General features: G+C 42.5%; 1 protein-coding gene across 1 annotated transcript in view; it reads right to left on the bottom strand.

The window, feature by feature from the left end:
- Positions 1-335: 335 nt before the first annotated feature.
- Positions 336-12,480, bottom strand: part of MAPK13 (mitogen-activated protein kinase 13) — a 23,317-nt gene continuing 11,172 nt past the window's right edge. The window contains exons 4-12 of the mRNA XM_044671993.1: positions 11,645-11,753; positions 11,340-11,369; positions 6,144-6,191; positions 5,449-5,563; positions 2,512-2,583; positions 2,283-2,362; positions 1,461-1,539; positions 1,127-1,303; positions 336-549 (exon numbers count right to left, since the gene is read on the bottom strand). Coding sequence (XP_044527928.1) covers positions 467-549; positions 1,127-1,303; positions 1,461-1,539; positions 2,283-2,362; positions 2,512-2,583; positions 5,449-5,563; positions 6,144-6,191; positions 11,340-11,369; positions 11,645-11,753 — 793 coding nt within the window. The 3' untranslated portion in view covers positions 336-466. The remainder of the gene's footprint in view (positions 550-1,126; positions 1,304-1,460; positions 1,540-2,282; positions 2,363-2,511; positions 2,584-5,448; positions 5,564-6,143; positions 6,192-11,339; positions 11,370-11,644; positions 11,754-12,480) is intronic.

The following is a 12,480-nucleotide window of genomic DNA, read 5'->3' as shown; positions in this document are numbered from 1 at the left end:
CCTTGTGCTGATAAAAAAACATATTGCCTTTATTTGCCCAGAGGCTCAACACTCTTCTGAAAAAAACAGGTTTCAATGTCTCATTTACCCACCACCACTACCACCCCCAAATAGCCTTAATACATCATCTTCCTGGCCCTTGCATCAACTGTGGTTTTCTCTGAAACTCCCAATTCTGCAGCAAACACCATCTTGGCTGGGTGACACATGGGCCACACAACAGTATCATTTTTTTGTTTGCAAAATACAAACAAAGAGTCATCAAGTCAGCAGGTCTGCACACCAGGTGGGCACTGTTCCCTCCCCAAGAAAATAAAGAGTCTTGGTGCCCTCTATTTCGATCCTGGCATCAAAATACAGATTCCATTTTATTGGATACTAATAAATATCTGTCCCAGGGATATCTTCTGAGGTGGCACCATCTTGTCCTGCAAGCATTCACTCAACCCAGGGTGAGCTGGACTTGTTATTGTAGTTTCATGACACTCCTTCTCCTGGAATCCTTCCGTGCAACAGGGCTGAAGTTTGAAACCTCTTTGTAGAGGAGATCTGGGAAAAGGAGACAAGTCATCTGAGTTGGGCAATGAGTCATTAAGAGGAGAAAGGCCATCAAGCCATGAATGGAAAACTGGAAGCTGTGCCTAGAGGGACAGATGGGTAAGTATATGCTAAGCAGGAAGGGATGGAAAGTCTGCCAGTAAAACAAGGCAGTGAGCTAGGTACCCAAAAGAACAGATTATGAGGCAAGATGAGGAGGTAAAAGGAAAAAGGACAAAAAAGAGATTAGTGGTGGGATGTGGGAACTTATGGGTTATTTTAAAAAAATCTTTACCTTCTGTCTTAGAATTGATACTAAGTATTGGTTTCAAGGCAGAAGAGTGATAAGGGCTAGGGAATTGGAGTTGTTATTTGCTCAGGTTCACACAGCTAGGAAGTGTCCAGGGCCAGATTTGAACCCAGGACCTCCCATCTCCAAGCCTGGCTCTCTATCCACTGAGCTACCCAGCTAGCCCAAATCCATAAGTTATTGAAGGAAGCTGATTTCAGAGACATGGAAGGGAGGGGGCCAGTGTCAATGATCGCCTGGCTTCTTTCCCCTCCACTCTCCCCTACCCTTAGCTCTTACTTCTCCATTCATCCAGGTTGAGCTTCTCATGTTCCAAGGAATCATCAAAAGGCTGCTGGGCTACCGTTTCCTCCTCTGGGTCCCGGAACTGGTCAAAGAAGGGATGGGCGAGAGCCTGCGTGGCAGTCAAGCGTGTGTCCACATCCAGCTCGAGCATCTTCTCTAACAGGTCTATTGCTGCAGAAAGGCAGAATCCGTGAGACCCACCAGCCTATGCTCCCCTAAGTCTCCACCCCGATACCCTACCCAGGGTTCCAGAGTGAAAGGAGCTGCCTATGTCTTGAAGTATCCTTCAAGTGCCAGAGAGGGCTTGAGGGTCAACAACAGGTCTCACCCTGGGGGCTAGCACGAGGGAAAAGTTGTGAGAAATCCTTCTTGGGACTCTGAGGCAGGGACTGGATATAGGATTTGGCCTGAAAGAGAGCAAAGCAGAGAGCTTAGTACTTATAATCATAGGTTTAGAGTTGGAAGGGGCCTTAGAGTCAAGGTTTGAAAGATAAGGAAACCGAGACCCAGACTGAATCTGGAGTAATTACATAGCTAGTAATTATTTGAGATAGGCTATGAACCACATCTATCTGATTCCAAGTCTAGCATTTACACATGACGCCCAGCTTCCTGTCCTGAATTATTAGACTTCAAATTCTCTAGGGCTCACGTTGACCTTAATATCAATCAATGATCTCCCTCTCTTCGTTTTCCAAATATTAAAATACATGGCACAGCGGTGAGAACAAACCAGGATCATCACAGGTGATTGCTGTAGGTGACAAACTTGGAGGTGGGCAGTAGAGAGAAGGTCCAAGCAGATTCAATTACCAGCGATCATCTTCTTTTGGTATTTTTTTTTAAACCCTATCTTCTTCTGTCTTAGAACCAATGCTATGTATTGGTTTCAAGGCAAAAGAGAGGTAAGGGCTAGGCAATGGGGGTAAATGACTTGCCCAGGGTCAGTGTCTGAGGCCAGATCTGAACCAGGTCCTCCTGACTCCAGTCCTGGCTGTCCATCCGCTGAGTCACCTAGCTGCCCCTTCTTTTGCTTTTATATCAGATAGCTCAAAACAAAGGCAGCAGACTTTGGAGAGAAACTTATTCACCATTCCACCCGGTTTTCTATTTGACTACTCCCCAAATCAAGCCCCAGCTTATCCCTTACTGCTTTGTCCTGTAGCTTCTGTACAAAATCAGCTCCAGGAACTCCAGTCACCTTCAGGATCTGGGTCAGTTGGTCCAAGTCTGTCCAGTTGAATTAAGGCTCATATTTTGTCCTGAGTAACTTAGAGAAGAAAATATCTGGTTCCCTTCCCAGCCCTCCCACCCATTAACAGGAGGACTTAGATTCCAGTCAGGCAATCAGCCTATCTGGATTGGCTAGAAAAGGATACAGTCTTTCCCCTTAAACAGAGTTTTCCCAGTCAACATCTCCGCCATGATGCAGCCAACAGACCAGATGTCCACTGTGGGTAGGACACGGAAAAGGGAATGAGCAAGAGGGAGAAATGGACGAAAATCACAGAGAATAAAACTGGGTCTGGTCATGAAAACACTAATCAATAATTCAACAGAAACTTGCTGTAGGGCTCTGAGAAGGCAGAAATGTCCTTGCTTTCAAGGAATTTAAGAGTTCAGCTGGTCAAATAAAACAGAAATAAAAAGATGAGCATGGATGTGGTACAACTTATACAGGGCTCTTTTTTTCCCCCTTACCTTCTGTTTTAGAATCAATACTAAGTATTTGTTCCAAGAAAAAAAAGAGCAATAAGGGCTAGGTTAAGTGACTTGCCCAGTCATACAACTAAAAGTATCTGAGGTCACATTTGAACCCAAGTCCTCCGGACTCCAGGCCTGGCTCTCTCTGCACTGAGCCACTTGTAGCTGTCCCCATCTAGGGCTCAGAGCACTTTGCTCACTATACCTCTAGGGAAGTAGCACAGGTATTATTATTCCTATTTTACAGACGAGGAAACTGAGCCTCCAAGATGAGAAGTCATTTCCTCCCGGTCACACAACTAGTAAAAAAAAAAAAAATCACTGAGCTCAGATAAGAATTCAGATCTCCTCATTACTGCCATACTTTGCCATTTCCCAAGAACAAGCCTGCAAACAGGTTTTTCTGAATTGTTGTTTTGGTCTTGATTTTTAAAAAGTCTTTATTAAAAGGGAAGGTTCCCTATAGAATAGGAAGGGGTGAGTGTAAGGGAATCTTAGTAAATGAATGCAATTCTGCAAGGCTGTGAGGGAGAGTACAACACTTCTCCCAATGCCTTCTTTTATGGAGAGCAGAAACTCAACTTTGGGGCTCACACTGCATCTGCTCTTCTGTCTGGTTTGAACCTATTCCCCACTTCCTACCTTCTTTTGTGGTGTTATCTCTCCCCATTAGATTATAAGCTCCTTGAGGGTAGAAACTTTTTCTTTTTATTAATTGTGAAATTTAATAATTGTATCCCTAGCACTTAGCATGGTACCTGGCACAGAGTAGTTTAATATTTAAAAAATATTTCTTGGATTGGATATCTATAATACTTAAAACATCCAACAAAAACCTATAATTTGCATGGGCAGATGAGGACCAACCTCTTCAAAATAGTTACCCTGGGAGGCTACACACTCATTCCAGTGATGTCACTACAGTTCAAAGTCTTTTGGGAACCTCCCATGATGTGCTCTCATTCATAGGATCATAATATGGAGGAAGGGACCTTCCCAAAGATGGTCCTGTCCGACCTGTCCCATTTGGATGAATAATGAAACTGAGGTCCCAAGAGAAGACATGACTTATCCAAGATGGCAAACGTATGGAGTCACAGAGCCAGGATTTGTCTCAAAATCCTGTGCCCTCCCCATTAGGCCAGGCCATGGAGCCAGGGTATCAGTCCCAACAAGCCACCTTATTTTAGGCTGGAAACTAGAAAAGTCAACTTGATTGCCTCTTTTATTTGCCAGACTTGGAGCACTGGATCTGAGGTTAAAAACGGTGTTGCTCAATTGTTTCAGTTCTGTCTGATTTTCTGTGATTCCTTTTTTGGGGTGTTTTCTTGGCAAAGATCCTAGAGTGGTTTGCCATTTCCTTCTCTAGCTCACTTTACAGATAGGAAACTGAGGCCAACAGGGTGAAGTGACTTGACCGGGGTCATACAGCTAGTAAGTATCTGAGGCCAGATTTGAACTCAGGAGCATGAGTCTTTCTAAATTCAGTCTTGGCCCATTTTCCACTGTGTTACCTAGCAACCTATCAGTTCTTCAGGAAGGCTTTCTGGATCCCCCTTAAATCTCATGCCTTCTCTTTGTTAATTCGTCTCCTATTTATCCTGCATATTAAAACAAACAAACAATATTGCCTATTGGTTCTAAGGCAGAAGAGCAGTGAGGGCTAGGTTAATGGGAGTTAAGGGACTTGCTCAGGGTCACACAGCTGGGATGTATCTGAGGCCACATTTGAACTTAGGACTTTCCATCTCTAGGCCTGGCTCTCCATCCATTGAGCCACCTTGTTGCCCCCCATCCTATATATCTTTTGTTTGAACATAGCTGTTTGCATCTTGTTTTCCCCATTCGACTGTGAATACCTCAAGGGTAGTATATAACTTTGCCTCTTTTTGTAACCCCAGCATTTAGTGCAGCGTATGGCATGTAGAAAGTGCATAATAAATGCTTATTGAGGTAAATAGCACAGTGGATAGGGTGCCAGGTATGGATATGGGAGCACCCAGGTTCAAATCTAGCCTCAGACACTAATTGCAGACCTTTGATGAGTCATTTAACTTCTGTCACATTTTCCTCAACTGTAAAATGGAGATAATAGCATCTACCTCAAAAAGTTGTTGTGGGTGGCCTCAGACACTTCCTAGTTATGTGACCCTGGGCAAGTCACTTAACCCCCATTGCCTAGCCCTTACCACTCTTCTGCCTTGCAACTGATGCTTAGAATGAATTCTAAGACAGAAAATAAAGATTAAAATAAACAAACAAATAAATAACTGTTTCTTGACTGATACCAAGTTGTAGGAGAGAAAGGGCTAATAATAATAGGAATAGTTATAGTAATTCTAATAATAATAGGAATAGTAACATAATAGCAATAATAAAAGCAGTAGAAGCAATAGTAATAGCAATAATAGTAACAGCAATAATAATAGCAGTAGCAAAAATAGTAATCGCAATTAAATTATTAGTAGTAACAATAATAATGATAATGACAGTTAGAGCTACACGAAGGCTCCATCAAGCCCAAATGCTACCCAGAGAGAAAGAAGCCCAGCTCCGGCCAGCCCTCCCTCCATCCGTCCATCCCTCCCTCAGGGGGCAGCGCTGGGACTGACCCGTCTGATTATAGTGCATCCAGCTGAGAATGACCTCTGGAGCCCGGTACCAACGAGTCACCACGTAGCCCGTCATCTCAGCATCTGCGTGCCTGGCCAACCCGAAATCGAGGATCTAGAGTTTAATGGCAAAGGAAGAGGGACTGGCTGAGGAGGGTCATAGCAAATCTGTCCTAGATGGAGGCTCTCCCAGGCTTCTGCTCCCTCACACCTCCCACTGAGGTGGTGCCGTCCCTTCTGGTCCAGTTGGGTAGCTGTCCCCAAATTTAATATGCCCCCCCATTTAAAAAAAACACCTTACTTTCTGTCTTAGCCACAACTCTAAGACAGGAGGGCAAGGGCTAGGTGATGGGGATGACGTCAGTTGCCCAAGGTCCACAGTTAGGGAGTATCTGAGGCAGATTTGAATCCAGGTCCTCCTGACTCCCGATCTGGTGCTCTATCCACTGAACCACCTAGCTACTCCTTTATTTTTTATATATTTTTAATAAATTTTACTTTGTGTCCTAATAACAACTCTAAAACAAACAGGTGGGGCAAAGTTTAGGCAAACAGGGTTCAGTGACTTGCCCAGGGTCACACAGCTAGGAAGTGTCTGAAGGCAGATTTGAATCCTGGACCTCCCGTCTCTAGGCCTGACTCTCTAATCACTGAACCACCCAGCTGTCCTTCTGTCCAGGCCCTTCTAAACTTACCTTTAATTCACAGTCTTCATTCACAGCCAAGTTTCCTGGTTTCAAATCCTACATTGGATGAAAATAGGAGGTCAAACCCTGAGACTTAGTTCACTTTTTTATTTAAAAAAAATTATTGGCATAGTTTGTTTTTCTATTACCGTTATATCCCAATCCCTCCTCCCTCTTTTTCCCACCCAGAAAGCCAAGCCTTAGAACAAAAAAAGGAGGGGAAAAACAGTCAGCAAAACTAATGTATCAACCAAATGTGACATTATGGGGAAGGGAAGCCACGTAGTGTAGTAGAGCCTGGAGTCAGGGAGACTCATCTTCCTGAGATCAAATCCAGTCTCGGGTGACTCTTAAGTCACTTCGCCCTGTTCGCTTCAGTGTTCTCATTTGTCAAATGAGCTGGAGAAGGAAATGGCAAACCACTAGCTGTGTGCCTTTGGACAAGTCACTTAATCCCTGATTGCCTCAATTTCTTACTGTAAAATGAACTGGAGAAAATAATGGCAAACCACTAGCTGTGTGCCTCTGAACAAGTCACTTAATTCCTGTTTGCCTCAGTTTCTCTATCTGTAAAATGAGGTGGAGAAGATAATGGCAAACCACTCCAGCATCTTTGCCAAGAAAACCCCAAATGGGTTCAGGAAGAGTCAGACACCACCTATACCTCTTACCCGTGCCAGGGAAGGGAAGGACAAAGGTGCATTCTTACATCTCTTAAGAGCCAAGACTTCATGGTTTTGAACATACCCAGTGGCCAAACCTAGGGCTTCCATCTCTCCTCTTAGACAATTTTCTGTCTCTTGGTTTCCCATAAGCTACAGCTATATCAGGGCGGGGGGGCGGGGGGTACCTCAGAAGACACTTAGCACAACTGTTCCTGGATATGAATCTCCTCTACCAAATCCCTAACCACTGAAATCATTCTGCTGAAATAATGAAAAACCTTCCTTCTTGTGGGCCTGGTTAAGATCGTTCTACAAGCAGCCTGACAACAGCTAGCTCTCTCAGTACTTTCACTGCCTCTTAGATTTCCTGCCAAGACTGCCAAGAGGGCCAACCTAAGCAGTGTCCAAAGAAGACTTTTCACCTCATTATTGTTGTTGTTCAGTTGTTTCAGTTGTATCAGACTCTTCATGACCCCACTGGGGTTTTCTTGGCAAAGATCCTGGGGTGATTTGCCATTTTACAGATGAGGAAACCGAGGCAAAGGAAGTTAAGTGAACTGCCCAGGGTCACACAGCTAGTAAGAGTCTGAAAGCAGATTTGAACTCAGGAAGAAGATTCTTCCTGACTCCAGGCTGGGTACTCTATCCAGTGCACCACCCAGTTCGCCTTGCTAAAGACTTCTTTAATTCAAAAGAATATTTTTTCCCCTTCATTTCACATTCTTAACCACTAAATATCAGAGTGAATCAGGCATTTGTAAATAGTGAGGATAAAAAAGTGGAAATGAAGTTTTTACTAAGCTAAGGAAAATGTTAGGCTCTGATCTGGCTTGAACATCTACCAGCTGTGTGATTGGGAATAAGTCACTTAATATCTCTGAGCTTTTGTTTCTACATCTTTAATTTTTTTTTAACCTTTACCTTCTGTTTTTTAATCAATACTGTGTATTGGTTCCAAGGCAGAAGAGTGGTGAGGGCTAGGCAACTGGGGTTAAGTGACTTGTCCAGGGTCACATAGCTAGGAAGTATCTGAGGTCAGATTTGAATCCAGGACCTCCCATCTCTAGACTGGCTCTCAATCCACTGAGTCACCCTTCTTCCTCATCTTTAAAACACAGGCATGAGCCTAGATGATTTCTAGGGTACCTTTTTAGCTTTTAAAAAATCTCTTTTTCTGAGACTCTCCAAAGCATAGTATAGTACCTGTATGTTTTAATAACAACATGCTCTTGGGTATAGGTCAGTGACCAAAACCATAAATCAGATGCAATAATAATAGCTAGCATTTATAGAGCCCTTAATGTTTGCAAAGTGCTCTGCACTTTACCTTATTTGACCTTTATGACTCTATGAGGGTACTGCTATCATTATCCCAACTTTATAAAGGGATATTAAGGCTGAGAGCAACTAAGTGCCTTCCACGGAACTGTACAACTAATAAGTATAATCATATTATTAATTCAGAATAGATCAACTAAATAAACAACTTGTTTAATTATTTATATTTAATTACAATTTTAATTTAATCACATGTTTACTTTTAAATTAAATAATGAGTTAATAATAAATTTATTGGTAAGGCATAATAACAAAAAAAATGAGGCAAGAGTCAAACTTAAAAGGTCTTTTTGTTTTAGACCCTCACCTTCTGTCTTAGAAGCAATACTAAGTACCAGTTCTAAGGCAGAAGGGAGGTAAGGGCTAGGCAATGGGGGTTAGGTAACTTGCCTAGGATATGAGGTCAGATTTTAGTCCAGATTCTCCTGATTCCAGGCCTGCCATTCTATCCCCTGAACTACCTTGCTGCCCCCCTTAAATTTAGGCCCTCTCATCAGTGTTTTTGCTTTATGTTGTTGCCAAGAACTAAGGTTATCGAGTTACTTTCCAGTCAATTTCCAAGCATGGCAGCTGCATGCTAGCCATCCACCTCATCCTCATCCTACTAGAACCCAGACTCTGTCCCGGGACCCTGGATTCTAATAGCTTTTGAGTTATCTGGCCCAGAACCAGGTCATTACATCACTTCCAGGCCACCTCTAAACCAAGCCTTTGCCTGTGTATTCCCCTCTTTTTATTCTGTTTTCTTTCATTAGAATGTAGGCTCTTTGAGGACAGAGACTGTCTTACTCATAGTTGTACCCCCAGACTTAAAATATCACCCAACCTAACTTTTGGGACAAAAATCCACTATTTGACAAAAACTGTTGGGAAAATTGGAAAACAATATGGGAGAGATTAGGTTTAGATCAACATCTCACACCCTACACCAAGATAAATTCAGAGTGGGTGAATGACTTGAATATAAAGAAGGAAACTATAAGAAAATTAGGTGAACATAGAATAGTATTCTTGTCAGATCTCTGGGAAAGGGAAAATTTTAAAACCAAGCAAGAGGGGCAGCTGGGTAGCTCAGTGGAGTGAGAGTCAGGCCTAGAGACAGGAGGTCCTAGGTTCAAACCCGGCCTCAGCCACTTCCCAGCTGTGTGACCCTGGGCAAGTCACTTGACCCCCATTGCCCACCCTTACCAATCTTCCACCTATGAGACAATACACCAAAGTACAAGGGTTTAAAAAACAAAAAACAAAAAAAAACAAACAAGCAAGAGTCAGAAAAAATTACAAAATGTAAAATAAATAATTTTGATTATATTAAATTAAAAAGGTTTTGTACAAATGAAACCAATGCAACCAAAATCAAAAAGGAAACAACAAACTGGGAAAAAAATCTTTATAACAAAAAACTCTGACAGAGGTCTAATTACTCAAATATACAAGGAGCTAAATCAATTGTATAAAAAAATCAAGCCATTCCTCAATTGATAAATGGGCAAGGGACATGAATAGGCAATTTTCAGATAAAGAAATCAAAAGTATCAATAAGCACATGAGAAAGTGTTCTAAATCTCTAATAATTAGAGAAACGCAAATCAAAACAACTCTGAGGTACCACCTCATACCTAGCAGATTGGCTAAAATGATAGCAGGGGAGAGTAATGAATGTAGGAGGGGGTGTGGCAAAATTGGGACATTAATACATTCCTGGTGGAGTTGTGAACTGATTCAACCATTCTGGTTGGCAATTTGGAATTATGTCCAAAGTGTGATAAAAGACTGCCTGCCCTTTGATCCAGCCATAACATTGCTGGGTTTGTACCCCAAAGAGATCATAGATAAACAGACTTGTACAAAAATATTTATAGCCGAGCTTTTTGTGGTGGCAAAAAACTGGAAAACAAGGGTATGCCCTTCAATTAGGGAATGGTTGAACAAATTGTGGTATATGCTGGTGATGGAATACTATTGTGCTCAAAGGAATAATAAACTGGAGGAATTCCATGTGAACTGGAAAGACCTCCAGGAATTGATGCAGAGTGAAAGGAGCAGAGCCAGAAGAACATCATTGTACACAGAGACTGATACACTGTGGTAAAATCGAATGTAATGGACTTCTGTACTAGCAGCAATGCAGTGACCCAGGACAATTCTGAGGGATTTATGGAAAAGAATGTTACCCACATTCAGAGGAAGACTGCAGGAAACACAGAAGTAAAACAACCGCTTGAACACATGGGTTGATGTGGACATGGTTGGGGATGTAGACACTAAATGACCACACCAATGCAACTATCAATAATGTGTAAATAAGTTTTGATTGATCACACATGTTAAAACCAGTGGAAATGCATGTTGGATATGGGGGGGGGGGGTTGGGAGGGTGAAGGGGAAAGTAAAAACAGGAATCATGTAACCATGGAAAATTTTTCTAAAAAAATATTTAAATCTTAAAAAAAATATCGCCCAACATTATAAACATTTCATAAATGCTTTTTAAAATTCATTTCCAACTTCAAGTTCCATACAATAACTACTATGTCATCTAGATTCCTTCATACCAGGGTCATCAAACCATAGAATCATAACCCAGGGAAGGAAAGAAGGAAGGAAAGACTTATTAAGCACCTACTCTGTGCCAGGCACTGTGCTCAGACTTTTACAAATTATGTTTCATCTCATCTTCACAACAACTTGGAAGGTAGGAACTATTATTTTCTCTTTTGATACTTAAGGAAACTGAGGCAAATAAGGTTAGATGTCTTGCCCAGGGTCACACAGCTAGTAAGTATCTAAGGTCAAATTTGAACTCAGGTCTTCCTGACCTGGAATCAGCACCCAGAACTCTACCCACAGCACCACACAGCTGAAGACATCTAGTCCAATGCCCTCATTTGTCCAGTAACACATAGCTAGAAATATCAGAGATGGGATTTGAATTCAGGCCCTCAGACTCCAGAATCAATGTTCTTTCCAGGAAACCTAGGAGGCTTCATTCACAGACAGAGTAGAGTAATCCTGGTTCCTTTCTGTTTCTGTTACCGGGTCTTGGACAACCCCACATTCCCAGCCTTTCTGGAAATCTTTTTTCTTTCTCACTCCCTTCATGGGCTGGCTCCAGTTTCTTCTTACCTGATGCCTGAAGAATATCAGAAATGGCAAAGAGACCTCAAGGGATAGGAAAGAGAACATCAGTGGTGGCACTCACCCTATGGACGACCCCAGCAGAATGGATATACTAGAATGAGAAAAAGAGACAGGTGACTTAATTTGCTGAATCTTGTTCATCTAATGATCCTGCATGGGCCATTGGACCAAAGGCATTCTGCCAGAATGGGAAGGTTTGACTCTTTTTATTTTATGACACCACAGTTAAGTGGGAGGGATGACACCAACCTGGGATCACCTCTCAGCGACTCAAAAAGCACACTTCCCATCACTATTTCTCCCTCCCATGGGCTGCCAGAAAATGTCTTGGCCCCTAAGCCTCCTTCTAAGTTGGCCCTCATTCACCTTAAGCCCTTTCAGCATTTGATAGACAAGGTACTGGATCTTATCCTCACTGAATTCCATGCCCATGATCTTTTGGAGATCCGTCTGCATGAATGGCATCACCAGGTAGCTGAAAAACAAAGGCTTCAGAATGAATCCAAGGGTAGCACCAGCCTCTGCCCCCAAGGATCAGACAGGTGGGACAAAGAATGGGGATTCAGGGCAAGCATGGATGCATGTAAATGAGAACTCCATAATCTTTCCTTTGAAATGACCAGAGACACAACATCAGAACCCCTGCCTCTCAACCTAACTGCTATAGCCCCACCAGAGATCAGCAGAGCTCAGTGTTAACTGAAAGATTTTCTTTTAAGCCCTTTCCTAACATCTTAATCAACACTGTGTATTGGTTCCAAAGCAGAAGAGGGAGCAGTAAGGGCTAGACAATGAGGGTTAAGTGACTTGCCCAGGGTCATACAGCTAGGAAATGTCTCATCTCTAGGCTTGGCTCTTAATCCACTGATCCACCTACCTGCTCCCTAACACGTTTTTGAAAGTGACAAAACCAAATAGGAACTGGATTCTTCCATGTTTCTCCCCACCTCTCCTTGTCCTATTACCACATGTTCCAAGAAAATCACTAAGAAAATGCCCCTCTTTTTATTCCTCCCAGAGGTGGGAGACTAGGAAAGTGGTATACAGGCTGCCAGACACCATTGCCATATTAATTGGGTTTGCCAAACTGTTTTCCTTTTCTTTCTTACTAAAATCTTTTTTTTTAAACAAAGGATGCGTTTTCTTCCTTCCTTCCTTCCTTCCTTCCTTCCTTCCTTCCTTCCTTCCTTCCTTCCTTCCTT

Source organism: Gracilinanus agilis, chromosome 4 (genome assembly GCF_016433145.1).
Source record: "Gracilinanus agilis isolate LMUSP501 chromosome 4, AgileGrace, whole genome shotgun sequence".
In the NCBI taxonomy this organism is placed as follows: domain Eukaryota; kingdom Metazoa; phylum Chordata; class Mammalia; order Didelphimorphia; family Didelphidae; genus Gracilinanus; species Gracilinanus agilis.
This window is presented reverse-complemented; position numbering and strand designations above follow the sequence as displayed.